Genomic DNA, 15828 nt, shown 5'->3' with positions numbered 1-15828 from the left:
AAAGAAGTGTCGCTTTCCCCAAATTAGGTGTAGTGTGTCTCAAGAAGAGTTGAAGTCTTGTAGGCCGACGATTACAAAAACATCAGCCAACATGTTTTTAGTTAACTAGTACCTAGTTCCGTCTTTACCTTATCCCACGTTAAGTGGTAACATGGGATAAGGACAAGATAAAGACTTTTTTTACTGCCTCCGTGGCGCAGTGGTTTAGGTCGCCACGCCGATACCACCACTGCGTCGGGAGGTCGTGGGTTTGATTCCCACACGGAACAATTATTTGTGCGATCCACAAATAATTGTTTCGGGTCTGGTTGTACGTTGTTTGTATGTTTGTAAAAGTCCCCGCGACACAAGAGTAATTCTTAGTGCGGGTGTTGTCTTTTTAAAAAGAAAAAAATAAGAAGGTTGTGTATAAATAAAATCACAGTGTATAAGGATATTCTCGTTTAATTCCTAGAACTCATGAGGTAAACAATTCTAAACTAGATCATACCAATTTCAAACCAACTGCTCATATTCGGACACTACATACAATGTGTATATCAGCTAAACAAAATTTTGTACCTAACTATCAATTTTTGTAAAAAAAAAGGTATTTTTTCAACACTCCATCCGGTATTTTAGCAAACAATTAATGTTTGACGGGATATTTTTTTAAATTAATTAACCAATACTAAAATTAAAGCTACGTATTCTAAAATACATAAATACGCGATTAAATTATATTTTTTTTATATAAAAATGATGTGGAAGAAAACTTAAAGAAGAAAATAAAACAGAAATAACATAAAATTAGATAACAAACAAGTAATGTAACAAAATAATAATTATTGCCAATTATTTAATTATTACTGAGCCAATTATTTTTATTTTTAAATAGATGTTTTAGACCAAAACTTTATTATTTCTTATTTAAATGTGACTACATTTTATGGCACGGCCTATTCTGGTAAATAAAGAAAAATGTTTAAATGATTTGTGAAATATTTTAAGAGTGCTTTTTAATTATAAAATAAACTTCAAGACAAATTCATAAGACTATGAATATTTTTATAAGTAACAGGTATTTTTTTCAAATAGTGTTTTCTTTTTTAATGCTCAATAGATGGCGTTAGTTAATTATAGGTCATAATTTTTAGTTTTGTATATTCTTTGTTACATTTTGAGTTGACCTCAAAATGTAACGCCATTAAGAGCAGACAATAAAGTAATTGAAATGAAAATTTATACTTTGAAAAATGTAATCGTTTATTGTTTATTTTTTATGTCATCATAATCTCAAGAATTCGAACTGCAGAAGATAAAATAGAATATAAATTAAAAATAAAGTTATGTATAGACAAAATGACGTAATAGGAACAACTGAGAGAGCTTATGCTACAAAATACTGATACATGCTAGGAATAGGGTTACAAAATTAAACAGTTTTGGTCACGAAGTGGTTGCCGACAACCACTCTCTATAACTAAGTGGCTCAAACACTTGCCAGGAATCAAATAACAGGAATGCAAAGGTAGTTTTAGAAGGACAAATACATAATACTGAAATAATGTGTTAACAATTAAAATTATTACTTAATTATGAAATTTATGGCATTTTATGGCTACCTCATGAATCAGAAACATTAGCACTCGTGTTCGCTGTACACTAATGTTTTATACATTTATAATTTTATACCAATATTTTTGTAACAATTACATTTTTATTAACATAGTGTTTTTATATATAATCTAATCTTATTTACAAGTTGTATTTTGTTATAGAATTGACCATTTTTTTTATTAAATATGATTTTTTTACTAAATATATTTTTTTCGATTGTAAAACTAATGTTTTGTGATAATTTCTGATAGGAGAGGCATTTGGCGCTTTCAAGGTGGTTACAATTTTGAATATGAGTATTTTAATTCTATCAGAACTTATCGCAAAATTGATATTGTCATGACTTTTTCGCTCCAGGCACAAAGTGGTGTTCTTAACCCAAATTTTATTGCCTTATACATTTTTTTTATAATTTCACGAAGTTCTACATTAATAATACTATTCGTAAAAATGTCTTTTTCATGGGGAAGTAATAAATATAAATATTTTATATACTAACAACTAAGATTGGTCAGGATTTAGGAAATACACACTTTTAAATATAAATTCCGCTTTGTTTTACGAACGATGTTTTGTTTCGATCAAAAATATTTTTGTACCATGTTGTGAAAATTGGGCCAAGTTAAAAATATCGTTCGTAACACAAAACTGTCATGCATGCAGTTGCATCTACAGGTTATTCACATATTTGTTCATACATTTGTAGGAAAATATTCTAAGCATATCATCGTACGCTATCATAAATCGCTCAATAAAATTCAACAATTAATAACTACATTTTGTGTTTGGCACAAAACATTTGCCACATAGTTTCAATCCGGTTTGTGACTAAGGCACAAGATTTCAAGGGACACTATTCTAACAGTAGGATTATTTAACTTGGCTGTACACCGCTGAGTGACCAAATACTACTGTTTTACACGCCATAATTTAATATATTATAACCCTTATCTCACTTGTAGGCACTTTGAATTAGCCCAAAGGGTTTTGAAAATTATTTTTTCAATGTCAAAATCACTTTATAGTCTTTCACTTTAATAATGGTATAGTCAATTGGTACCACTGGTGGAAGGTCCGAGGTTCGCTTCCTGGTGTTTGTACTTGTGTGACGTCATTTGGGACAGGCCGAGGACCGCGAAACCACATTGTAAGCAGTGGTAGTGGGTTTGTTTCTTGCTGTGGATGCATTGAGGTTCGTAGCCACAACCTGGTAAAAAAAAGATAGTTAGTTATACTGTATTTACAAATGTGATATAGACTTTAGCTAGGGACTAATAAAACGCTTGTTTTTACTGCTTTGATTTTGCAATCGAAAACTAATTCAACAAAATACTAACTACCAAGTAACGATAATAATAAGATGTTGTTTATACTAATCCGTAAGCATTTTCTTTTAGCACAAAATAGCTACTAAACTATAAATTACATTAAAGTATTTTCACTAACAGAATAAGATTTATACATTTTTAACATAAAATTGGCTCTTCGTAGCTCTAAAATTCAACTAAAAATAAAAGAAAATTACATACATTAACTTGGCTCTTGCACTCTTCGTGTCTCTAAAAACTAACCTAAAATAAAAATTTCCTCATTCTTACCTTTACTAGGCGGGAATTTCTCAAAGCCAGCCGCCTGTATGCTGTCGAGCTTCTGATGCTGGCGCCGATGAGCCACCACCTTGTTAGTGTCGGTGCACACGAAGTCGCACTTGAGGCAGTGGAAGTGAGACGCCTTGTTCTGGCCTGTACCTGGACACACCAGTATTATGATTAGCAAACAAGAAAACATATAAACAATATAAAAAAAATGCTTTTTTACAAGTCCCGCACTTAAAATTTCTAGTTTTCTAGTGTCGCGAGGATTTTAGCAAACATACAATGGAAACAAAGTACAACCAGATCCGAAGCAATAATTTGACGATTGCAGAAATATTTGTTTCGGATCTGATTGTGTCTGGTGTGGGAATCAAACGACGACCTCCCGACGCAATGGCAGCAGCGAGGCGACTTACACCATTGCGCGACGGAGGCAGTCGAGTATATCAGTAAAAAATAATTTAAAAAATGCTGTAATTAAAGCGAAAATGAATTGAAATGTTCCAAAAATAATTAAGCAAGTTTTGAAGGATCTAATGTTAAGGTTAAAATGAGTTAGTGTACTAAACTACTACTTAGAAAGGGGATAATTACCAAATGTAGAGGCGTGAGGGCACTCTGGTCTCTTGCAGTACACGTTAGCGCGGTACTGCTGGAAGTCACCGCCCATCAATGTGTCCAATCTGAAATAAACAACAATTTGTTAATAACATTCTAGTAAAACAAAACAATATTAGGCGAATGCAGAAAAGTACCTCAAATTTAAGAAATTCGTATGATTCTCTATCTTCCTGTATTGTAGTGATATAAATACTCTCAAGAATCAATTAGTTAATGTTTTAATTTCGGTCTTGAATCCTCTAAAATATCAAACCTTTCAAAAAGATGATTATACTCAATAATACCGTGGAAAGCAGACAAAGGCATAAGAGAATAATTGAAAGTTGCTTAAAATAATAATGTTTACCTTTCATGTCGAGCCGTGTGTTGTACGAAGCGCGTCTTGTCACAGAACGAGTAGCCGCAGTCCTTTCTAGTGCAGTGGAAGTGGGTTTGATGCTCCCTGCAAAACAAACAAACAAATAAGTAAAATGTATACTAACAGTGCCCCTTTTAATTGTATGGATGACAAAATGACTTCATATTTCTATGCTTTAAATGTTTTCTAAATATCAAGATCTTTTCGTGAACTTTAAAACCTAGGGTGAAACAAATAAACACTGTAAAAAGCATGAGTTTTGAAAATTTACGAAAATGCCATGTAAGTTTTAGGACCCACAAATAAGGCAACAATAAAATGCCCAGTTCTCTATAAAGAAAAAATCAAAGATATATTACTTATTTTTAAGTTGATGTTTGTAAACGTACCTGTATCCACAATGCTGGTATGCGCAGTCCTCGTTGAAGCGGAACCGCAGGTAGCCCTCAGGGATGGGCTCGTCCTTCATCACGCGCATGTGCGGCCCGCGTGTCGTGTGCGTGCGCCTGCTGACAATACAATACACAGTTAGATATCAATACAATTAAAAAAGAAATATGTAAGACAAAACGTGGTTTAAGAGAAGTCAGACTAAGTTCAAAATCGAAAAACTCAGTCATATTTTGTTACTACAGTAAATGTTATGTGCACCAAAACATTAAGTATAAAAGTGCGCCATTGAAAAATAATAACGTAATCAAAATTGTCGCTAATTTTCGGCAATGTACTGAAAATATTAAACTCAGCGCTATTGGGAATAAATATCAGAAAATTTACGAGCGATGTTCTGACATAAAAAGGAATATTAATAATATTACTACTCACGTTTTAGCGATCATTTCAGCTTCCTTATCCAGGCCTGGTGGTAGACCATGTCCTTGGAGTAGACTCTGTTCCAGCAGCAACTCCGGTGGGTATAACATTGTGGGGTATAAGGGGAATGGTGATCCACTGTAAGAGAATAATAAACATTATAAGTTAGATTATAATGAGTATTATGCTACAGGAAATTAAAAATATTGACCTCTATTCAAAAAATTACAAGGCTTACTCTACATTAATTGTATCAAACAGAACACGAAAGTTCAAAATTAAAAATATGCATAAATGTGGACCTTTATGAAAAAATTACAAGGTTTACTTTACATTCATTGTATCAAACAGAACGCAGAAGTTCTAATTTATGTATACCTCCGTCGCTCACGGACCTTGCCTCCAAGGCTCTCCACTAATGCTGGTATGATCTGGAGCCGTCGTTTTGAGAAAAAAAGGAAGATCTTTGGGTATAAATATGTAGATGATAACCTAAAATACGAATACTAACCCTTGAGAGAACAGAGCAACTTGTGCCAATCCGGGCAGACCAGCCAATGATGCGGTGTATTGCTGCTGCATCTTTAGCTGTTCTTGAAGACTGCCTTTCCTGCCTCCAGCTAAATACTGCTGCAGGAGTAAGCTTTGTACTGCTTGCACCTAAAAGACAACAAGGTTTTATAGTTAGAAAAAAAGTTAAGCAGGTTAGTTTGAAAGTGTAATTTCTTCAAGCTAAGGTACCTAAGAGTTCATAATTCTAATAAGTCAAGTAACTGAAACAGAAAACGACCCGATTTCATCACTTCTAGATATTTATTAGATAGCTTATCCAGATGCCTCCTTCTATATCCAGAACTTAGTTAATATGCAGGTGTTAAAACACCAGCCAAAATCTGGTAATAACAAAACTATATTTCTAATTTAAACTAAATAAAAAAACTAATTTAACACACGAATATAAATTTACGTTTGTAAGTTACGTAATTTGAAACAATATAAGGTGATTGTGTTAAGTTACCTGATCAGCAGGGTTTGGTGGTCTCTGGCTTGGTGAAGGTGCCTGGCTGGTGGATGATGAAGAAGCAGTAGACGGAAGTATCGATATCTCTGGATATTCCCTTTCCAAAGTCTCCTGTGCACAAAAGTATGAACTTAGTTATTGGAACAAGATACAAACATACATACATAATATAATGCTTATATTATATTATTATTATTATACCCGAAGGTGTACGCAAGTGTGTAATTCTCCGACTTTTTTCCGTTAATGATTAGTCAAATTAGTCAGATACTAATGAAAATTATTCTAATATAAATAAGAAAACAGCAGTGAACAACACGGGGTACAAACCCGACACCTCATAATCAAAAGTGGGATACACTATCGACTGCGCCACAGAGGCACTAATTTTGTTATTTCAAAGAAAATGCTCACCTTAGTAGCAGCCAATCCTACAGGTCCTGGCTCCATGGTATTGCTGTGTTTCTTCACCATGTGACTGAAGAGCAACTTCAAGTCCACATAAGCCTGACTGCAATGAGGGCAATGGTAGTGCAGGTTCATTCCCGTTGCATTCTTGTTCAAAGGACAGGTCTGGTCGTGACATGAAGGTGGAATTGTAGGTCCAGAGACCTTCGGCGGTTCAAAGACCTTCTTCTGGTCAAACTCCATGCGTGGCTTCATGTCTTTAGATGGGGAAGCGTCGTAGATGCTCCTGGGTGATGATGTATTGCTTCGAAGATGCGACGATGGATAGAAGGTTCCTGTCGCTTTTACTACTGAAATGAAAATTATTTTGAAGATTAGTTAGGTGACAACACATTTTCTATACCAAAGCACTTTTTGATCACAATAATATGTCGGAAAACGGCTTTAAAGATATATAATGACAAGTTTCACTACTCGTGAATAAGTCTTGATTAGCTTAACAAGTGAAATATTGGCAGATAATTCAATACATTTGCTGTCATTATTGATAGATCTATCTATAGCTTCTTCAATTTGGAACTATTAGATAGCTTATCCATAAGCCATGAAACTGGCCTATAAACTGTTTAAAAGAACAACACTCACCGGACACATTATCTTGTTCCCTTTCAAACTCACTCTTGATCGAAAAGTTTGTAGGTGTGAACGATTCACTTGGCTCCTTCATAGAGCTGACACTATCAACTGAGGCTCTTTCCTTCAAAGAGTAGTCTTTAGCCTCCTCAAACTGCTTCTCTTGGTCCTCACACTTAATCACTGGAGTTCCTCTACCATGCTTATGGGTAGCTAAGGCAGAGTACTGTGTCAAAATTGCTGGGCAATTATTCCCTTGAGCGCAATGGAAATGTGACCTCAACTGGTTCTTAAAACAGCTCTTTCCTCCACAATGGTCAAAAGACGTGAAATAATCAAAGCCTTCTAGCAACGGGCTGACACCATGAGCTTCCCTCATGTGGGTTTCCATGATGATATGGGTTTCTCCGGCAAAGCTGCAGTTGAAGCAATGGAGGTGGAGTCTTGTCATGCGTAATTGGCAGCTAGGGTATGATGAGGAGCAGGTATCTGGGCTTGTAAATACTTCGAAGTGCTGGAATTTGATGCGCTGGAAAAGAACAACCAGGTTAGTAAACTGGTATTTTTTTTGTTATATTAGAGTGATTTCTTGTGATGTATACTTACAGGAAACTCCTCAACGGTAGGAATAACCGGTGATGGTATCACAGGTGGTAATTGATTGCTCTTCGGCAATTTGAAGGACGTGAAAATGGCTTGCGGTGTCACGTTGTCAGTCCATACTTCAACAACCCTGTTCTTCGGTGGCCGTCCTCGTTTTCTACTGAACATCTCGTCCAAAGAACTTGATGGGTTCACCTGCTGGGGTACTACCCCAGGACTTGGTCCAAGGTTCAATTGAGCTTGGAGGTTAGGAGTCAGTTGAGAAGACAGACTTGGTGCCATCTGGGCCAGCTGTGCCAAGTTTGGCGGAAGACTTGGCAGACTTGGCACTTGGCCGAGTTGCGCTGCCATGTTAGGGTGTAGCTGAGCTGATAGTTGAGGAGTGAAGTTAGGAGCGAATCTAGACGCTAAGTTAGGAGACATGGGGCTAAGAATCGCGTGTTGACGGTGATGTTCCAAACGTCTGAATGGATGCTCCTCTGATGAAAGAATTACTGCACCGCAGTTTTCCTGAAAGAGAAGAAAAACTTTAAAAATACATTCATGTTGAATAATATTTTCTAAAAATCGTGCTTCTTTTACCATAATGAAGATGTAACGCAGTTGTAACTGACAAATATAAATAAGAATCAGACTCGGCTCGGGAATTGAACCCGAGACCTGGTACACTTAGTATTGTACTTCAGATGTCACCGATTATATATTTTTGAGGATGATAAAATTATAAAGCTATTGTTAAACTTACCCAAGTACAATGATAATGCGTGATATCCCTGATATGCTGACAAGCAGAGTTCATGCAAGGGTTGTGACGCGTGTACGTCACGAAGTAAGCTTCAGTCACCTGGTTCTGCTGCTCATGTTCCATTACGTGCTTCACCATGGTTGTGTGGCAGCTAAAACAGAAGGAAACCATGTTAGAAGAAAAGCTATAACACCCGAAACTATAGTAATAATTCTCACATTCTATGCTATCTAGTATTTGACATTTTGAATGACTTGTCAAAAATTAGTTCTTTTAAAATCCGCTAGGAGCGCTGACATCTCTTCATCTAGCTCAATAGTCAGTAGATTATTCCCACTTGTACCGCATTGAATAGCTGTTGTCAAATTAGTTCCTTTAAAATCCGCTTGGGGCGCTGACCATTTATTACAAAATTTTCGAAAGCTAGTTAGGTAGTTGTAGAAAATTGCACTTGTTTTGAAATTAACTGCTGTTGTAAAAAAAATAATGATTTTAAAGAATTGATAGTGTTTTTTACCTGTGCGCCATTTTGCAGCCATCAGCTAAGCAATGGTAGTGCTTGTTCAAGGCACTGCACTTGCTGCATTTGTCGTCGGCTTCCTTACCACCGTTGAAGGTTTCTATGTACTTTCTTGATGCCTCTTCTACTAAGGCTGGGTTCTGTTGAAAAAGTAGATTAAAATCAATTATATTATTCCTGAAAATCATAGTGGCTAATATTTTTTTGTATCAAAGTATTCGCATTCTCGCCTAAATTACTGAATTAATTTAGATGATAATTAGCTGGCTTGTAGATTATATTTAGAAAACGATGATAAGGCTGTATGTTAAAAAAAAATAGAACAAACAAACATAAAGCTGCTGTGTGAGTTTATTCATAAGAAAATTACAAATGAAAAATCCCAGTAATCCGATGAGGGAAACAGAACAGTACAAAAAAACTCTTAATTTGTAACTCAACGGTATTTTCCCGGAGACAGAAATCAACATGCAAATACCCACATTTACTGCTCTATTAACAGAATTACTCTTATTCAGATAAGTGGCATAAAATACTTCAATTATATACTTGTTGCGTCATCTCTGAACAATTTACATTAAATTTATGACTAAGTACACTGTTTATTATATTTAAGACGCTCCATATAAAATTTAAGCAACCTTTGTTACGGACTGCCTATAGATGGGTGACCGTTTGGTGATACCAACATCCATACAATCGTCGCGTAAACAAATAGGGTATCGTAAACTTTATTTTTTTATCGTTTTATAATATTTCCTGAGAGTATATTAAAAGTCCCTACTATCAATAACTAAGATGACACTTATAAAACTATATCAAAGTGAAGTCTTTCAAGGGCTTGAATTGCCAATAAATTGAAGCATGGAATAAATAAGATAATTTAATGATATACTTACAAATGGATGAGGGTAGTCAGAGTCCATCATTGGGTTAGACATGTCATCATCCACGTGAAGGTTTCCTCCGGGGGAGTACATGCTGAGGTCAGCTCCTTGCTGCATGAGAGCACTTTGAATCACTGAAGTTGGCAGCCTGTGGATGAAGACGTCATTAAGATGATTGTTGTAAAAGCAATAACAATGTTTTTCGCTAGAAATGGTCATAGGATGAGTAGTATTAACAAACATGTAGAATAAAAGCCTTGTATCAATCGGACCCTAGCAATTTTTTTACCCGTGACGTGTCTCTCTGCTGGGCAAGGGTCTCCTCCAAAACCAGAGAGGGTTTAGACCTTGAGTCTTAAGATCCTAGTATAACATACCATTTATTTGAATCCCACGTTAATTTTCCTTTCTATTAAAAAGCCGGACCTACACCCTATTCTAAAAAGAACATTGAGATTTAAAACTAATTTTCAGACCGTATATAACGTAACGGTGAAGGAAAACATCGTGAGGAAACCTTGCATGCCTAAAATTTGTTTAATACATTTATTGAGGGCATGCAAAGTCCCCAACCCGCACTTGGCCAGCGTGGTGGACTCAAGGCCTAATCCCTCCCTCATTACGGGAGGAGACCCTTGCCCAGCAGTGGGACATTAATGGGTTAAATTTATTTATTTATTTATATTATTATATTCCTTGCATTTGTGATCAAGGTCTATCAAAAATGTCATTTCTAAAAGTCCCTCCAACATAATTAAATATGCTTTTCATTAAAAATAATCATATATTTTTCTTCCACAGCTCGCCTTAATAATATAAGTACAAGCATTAGTAAATGTAAAGTGACATCAATTGATAATAACATAATTTATATGGACGACATGCGTCCAGTGGGGCAATGGTGTTGACGCATGGCGTAATGCAAGGCACACATTATAAGTACTGACTCAGTTATTATATATCCACACCTTGCAGTTTTAATCAATCATTTGAAAACTGCGTATGAAATCATCAAGGTTGAGGAAAAAGAAACGCTCCACCCAAAAGTCAAGCAACCGTTTCCACGGACAGTATATAGATGGGTAACCGATTGGTGTTAATAAACTTTTGTACTCCTTAGTCCAATATTTTGGGATGACATGTATCTTATTCTTTTTGAAAATAAGCTATATTTCTGATATTGGAATAAATTTTCGATTTCCATTTAGGAAACATACTGCCTTGAAGTGACAAGAATGAAAAAGAGGTGATTCCTACAACTGAAAAAACTATTGAACACGATAAAATTGGAAAGACTATATTGCCATTATTAATAATTACTAATTAACTTACTAAGCTGCTAACATCATCACCAAAAATCCCGTATTTCTATTGATCGTTAAGTGATGATGAGCGATGATTCGCTAGTACGTTGAGTCACATTTCTTAAAAACATCTTTCAAAGAATTCCACTTACCCAAAGCTCATTTCCTGTTCCTTCCTCTCATGCTTCCTCTTATGAGTGAAGATCTGGCTGCTGGAGTGCAGCACGTAGTTGCAGTGAGGTCTGATGCAGTGGATGTGGTTGCAGGTCTTGCTGAACCGGCAGTCGCGGTACGGACACGCCTCATTCTTCATGTACTTCTTGAAGCCGTCTTTTGATAGAGCCTCGTCTTTGATGTGGTAGGTTTTGTGTTTTTCTGCAGAAGATTATATGTTGATTAGAAAGCTAAGGTCATTTTTAATATGAGCTAATTTTGAGGCTATAGAATGTTTTGCTGTACCTACATTAATTTCAGTGTCAAATTTACGTGTTATTGTAATACTATTGCACTAGAAGAAGATTTCGATTCTAGTAAAATATTGTACTATGCTTCATATACTGTGTTTTATAAAATACTCCTTTAAGGATATACAATCTGTTGCAAGTTTCCGCATATGATCTAGCAAAGCCTTAAAGGCGGGCCAAAATTAATGCAAGATAGAGTTTTGGAGAGGTGAATAATAATGTAGACCAACTTACCCATATCAGCCTTATTCTTGAAGGTATAAGTGCATCCAGGGCGTCTGCAATGGAAGTGCGTGGTCCTCTGACCGGCGAAGACGCAGTGGGGGGCGGCACAGCTCTCCGTGGCTCTGAACCGTTGGAAACCTTCCTGAAGGATAGCGGAGTCCTTCCTGTGGTAGTTGGCGTGCATCTGCACGTCTGATGTTGATATGTACACCTGGTTACCAAGAAAAAATGGTTTGTTAGTTTTGATGATGACGTTTTCTCAGAGTTTGTAGGCTTATACCTACTTCTTTCACCGAGATGTAGTAGGTATGATATCACCCAATGCTCGCAAATTTTCGTCATGTGGTGATTTACTTATAAATGTTATTTTTTAAGATTAGCTAGTTAAGTTTTGGATTTTTCGATCCAGCGAGTGGTGTGATTAAAAGTACACAAGCAGTTTCATTAGCATTGGACTGAATACATCTATTGCAGATGATTAAGGTGGCGTCAGGTAGAATAAGTGCACTTTCGTTCGCGGCTGAAAACATTATGAAAAATGCTAAGGATATTAAAAAAGAAAGGAATTATTATCTTACCTTATCACAGCCATCTTGAATGCAATGATAATGGGTCTGGCTGCGATTGTGGGGACAGTCGGAGAATCGTTCAGAGCAATCGTCGAGCGGTGAGTACCGCATGAAGCCGTGCGCGAGAGACTCGTCGCGTTTCTTGTGCCACTAGGGGAAGAAAAAATAGATGTTATTATACATACTTACATGAAACTACACATGGTTTAATTATAGGGGCAGACAGTGAGGAAAGAACTTGCTATGATCCCTATAGATTTCTTTTGCTTTATTCACATCCATATTATTGTATAAACCTTCTTTCACTTTATTCGCGTTCATATTTCAGTCTACCTTACTATATGAAGTATTGACATAATATACAAACAGACAAATTTCTAGATTTTTCAGCGTAGAATATGTAAAGCTAACTCTTTTGATGAAAGGGATTTAAAGTTCTTGGAGAACAATAGGAAACTTTTCTATTCAAAGTATAAAAAACTTCATTCATAATCAAAGAAGCTTTAGCTGCGATTTATATGTGGTGCAACTTACCTTGAAGTGTCTGATCATCTCTTCCTTCTTGCAGAACACCCTGGCGGTGCAGTCCATGCAGTGGAAGTGCTCCCGGTAGCCCAGGTCTTTGCAGTATGAGGAACCGCATTCCAGCGTCGAACTGTACCTGATTTACAAGAAATATTGGTAAGTTAATATTGAAACAGAATGTAATTAGACTTAAGACTAAGAACTTATTGGAAGTAGAGCGGCTATTTGTGAGGCTTTTGAAGACGTTTTGCTTGATAACGAAAAATTCCATGATATATATTTTGTTTCTACAAGGATGAACAAAAAACAATAACTAAAATATTACAAAGATGAATTCAAACATGTGGCTACCAGTGACGGTTCAACATCTGACATTTGCGCAATCCGGTTTAAACAAACGGTTAGTAATTAAAATCATTACACAAATTAATATCCAAGTGTAGTGAAGCAAAAACATAAAATATATCATCATCATCACTACAAATAACGTTTCTAACAAACCAAAAACGATAGACGATATTCACGCTTGGCTCTTCACAAAAAGTGACAGGTAAATTACATAAAGTATAATTTCAGAAGCCATAATACCTTTTAACATATCTGGAGTAGTCGACCGTCGTCTGCAACGAGTTCTTGCGTGCCTGCTCCAAGTGATTCAACGCCGACAACAAACCTAAACAAAAAAACATCCACGTTGATACAAACAAAAAACTATATTATGCTAATACATATCGAAACAATCATAACTAACGATACATTCATCCATTCCTTTTCCGTCAAACTTATTCTTTTGTTTGGAACAGCCAAATCACCTCCATGCATCATATTCAACCAAACAATGTAGTGTTTTCATCATATTTTAAAACTAGCGAGTCTTTTACTCGCGTTCCATCCGCGTTTGCGTTCCGACGCTTATAGTTAGAGGTTTTTAGTTCAAAAACAACTTAAACGTCTCGCGGGTTGTGTAAGCGGCCCCTCCCCGTATCAAGTTTTGGAGTATCAAATAAATTATTATGGTAATTAATCAATGTTTTCTCCTAGTCACTGCGGAGCGGCCCATTGTGAGTGATCGTTGACTCTCGCTCTATGTACACTGCTGTACGAAACTGTTTTTGTGTATCGATTCATTTTTTTACACGACTAGAGATGTTATCTTTTAAATAGAAACGAGTGTGTGGACCGAGAACCGAATGTTTAACACGTTGGATATTTTTATTTATGAAATTTGAATGTATCTTATTGACGTAGCGGTTCAAAGTCCGTGCAAATGCTTTTAATGCGGTTTCATTTTTGGGTTTGTTTGAGGATAAATGAACGTTTTTGTGGTCAATTACTTTTAATTTCGAAGAAAGATATTTCAGAAATAATAAAATGTAAATTCGTTTTAACACCTTTGTATCACTGAAGCCTTTCCCAAACTGGAGCATCTTTTGATCGAGGACATAAAACACTTGTGAGCTCATCATTACAGTCGTATGCATTGTATTGAAAAACTCGCGTGTAAACTTTTAAAGAGAATTAAACTTGGGACATTACGGTGTCGAAATGTTCTTAGCTTTTTTACAAAATCGTTTTTGAAAGACGAATTAATACCTATACTTATGTAGATTAGAGTTGGGAACACAATGGAGGTTAACATACGGATAGATAATTTGGTATGTTACATAAGTCGTGCATGAATCGTGATTGTTACAACGGTTTAGTGAGAGCAGGTTATTATTAATGAATGAGGAATCACTTGCTCTTGCAGGGCTGGCGATACATAGAAAGTTTGAAGAACTAATTTCTTGTTAACATATAATAATGTTAGACAAAATTTTGATGTAACTGATCTATTGAATGTTAAAGAAGTCAATTTATGAGTAGATAAAGATAGTTTTGAATTTTTAAAGGTGGTTGTGAAAGGTGATGGTGTGTATGATGCAGCCCTAAATAAATCAGATGTTACAAAGTTAATAGCTCACGACTCGTTGGCGATAGTGCGAATACAGAAAAACAATTGTATGTCGATACTAAGTCGTGTTTATTACCTCTAATTTATTGAGATTGAAGATAAGATTACACTTAAGAAGATAGTTAACCAAAATAAGAGAATTATAACGCGGATGTTGAAATTATTGTGAAAACACGAACAAGCAATAAAAAATTAGGGCAACAATTTCTTTGAGCTTTTGAATATGTATGTACATATTTTATATTCATTGATATTGTTAGAAAAAATGACCTAGTACAGTTAAACTTGGATTAAACTCGCAATCATTGACGTCGTTAAATATACCGTTAACTTATGCAAATGTACGCTCTCACAACTTATTTCTTAACTAAACAATATGTAAGGAACCATTAACCAGCTGTTGACAATACAACTTCCTCCATACCTAATTACAATGCACATACAAATTATAATTTCAATGAATTATTACAAATGTACGTGGTGGTTCGATTTAAAATTTCAAACACCGATGGAAACAAAGAGACAATGGCCTACACGGAATCAGATAAGTACCAACATAATAAACATCCATAATACGGTGGTAAGTTTTTTAGGAAATTTCGTAAGATATTGTGCCGGCTCATTCAGCCGAAACAATGGCTCCTCATAATGTTATAATGGGTTTTTGAACTCGCTCAACGGAACCACGAGTGATCGAAAGTTCTTAGTATTGGGATTTATGGATCGAAGGAAATTGGGTGGGGACTTCCTTTGGAATTTGATTGCCGTTGACAGACAGATCGATGGTGATGTACAGTTCATTGTCTGATAGACGATCCCTTTCCAATACATTATTTATTACAATCTCAACACATGAAAGCTGTGTTCAAAAAGATATAGTAAAAGATTCGCGATACCACCGAAGATCGTGCTAAAGTTTATCTAGAAACATTTTTTACGGAGATCAGGATATAAAATAAACAAAGTGGGTACAAAGCTGTACTC

General features: G+C 35.7%; 1 protein-coding gene across 7 annotated transcripts in view; it reads right to left on the bottom strand.

Annotated features, from left to right (window-relative positions):
* Positions 1-428: 428 nt before the first annotated feature.
* LOC142983853 (zinc finger protein castor homolog 1-like) overlaps positions 429-15828 on the bottom strand; it is an 83197-nt gene continuing 67797 nt past the window's right edge. For 3 of the 7 annotated variants that reach the window (XM_076130998.1, XM_076130999.1, XM_076131005.1), the window contains 19 exons: positions 13479-13563; positions 12900-13026; positions 12375-12515; positions 11806-12007; positions 11260-11482; positions 9816-9951; positions 8914-9056; positions 8397-8547; positions 7655-8161; positions 7061-7577; positions 6422-6765; positions 6005-6118; positions 5498-5646; positions 4999-5124; positions 4563-4682; positions 4162-4257; positions 3789-3877; positions 3198-3347; positions 429-2806 (listed from right to left, as the gene is read on the bottom strand). In XM_076130998.1, the coding sequence (XP_075987113.1) occupies positions 2649-2806; positions 3198-3347; positions 3789-3877; positions 4162-4257; positions 4563-4682; positions 4999-5124; positions 5498-5646; positions 6005-6118; positions 6422-6765; positions 7061-7577; positions 7655-8161; positions 8397-8547; positions 8914-9056; positions 9816-9951; positions 11260-11482; positions 11806-12007; positions 12375-12515; positions 12900-13026; positions 13479-13563 (3578 nt within the window). In that variant the 3' untranslated portion in view covers positions 429-2648. The remainder of the gene's footprint in view (positions 2807-3197; positions 3348-3788; positions 3878-4161; positions 4258-4562; positions 4683-4998; positions 5125-5497; positions 5647-6004; positions 6119-6421; positions 6766-7060; positions 7578-7654; positions 8162-8396; positions 8548-8913; positions 9057-9815; positions 9952-11259; positions 11483-11805; positions 12008-12374; positions 12516-12899; positions 13027-13478; positions 13564-15828) is intronic. The other 4 variants (XM_076131004.1, XM_076131003.1, XM_076131001.1 and 1 more) reach the window with 4 other exon arrangements.

Source organism: Anticarsia gemmatalis, chromosome 25, assembly GCF_050436995.1.
Source record: "Anticarsia gemmatalis isolate Benzon Research Colony breed Stoneville strain chromosome 25, ilAntGemm2 primary, whole genome shotgun sequence".
Lineage (NCBI taxonomy): Eukaryota > Metazoa > Arthropoda > Insecta > Lepidoptera > Erebidae > Anticarsia > Anticarsia gemmatalis.
The sequence above is the reverse complement of the archived record's forward strand: the minus strand, read 5'-3'. Positions and strand labels throughout refer to the sequence as shown.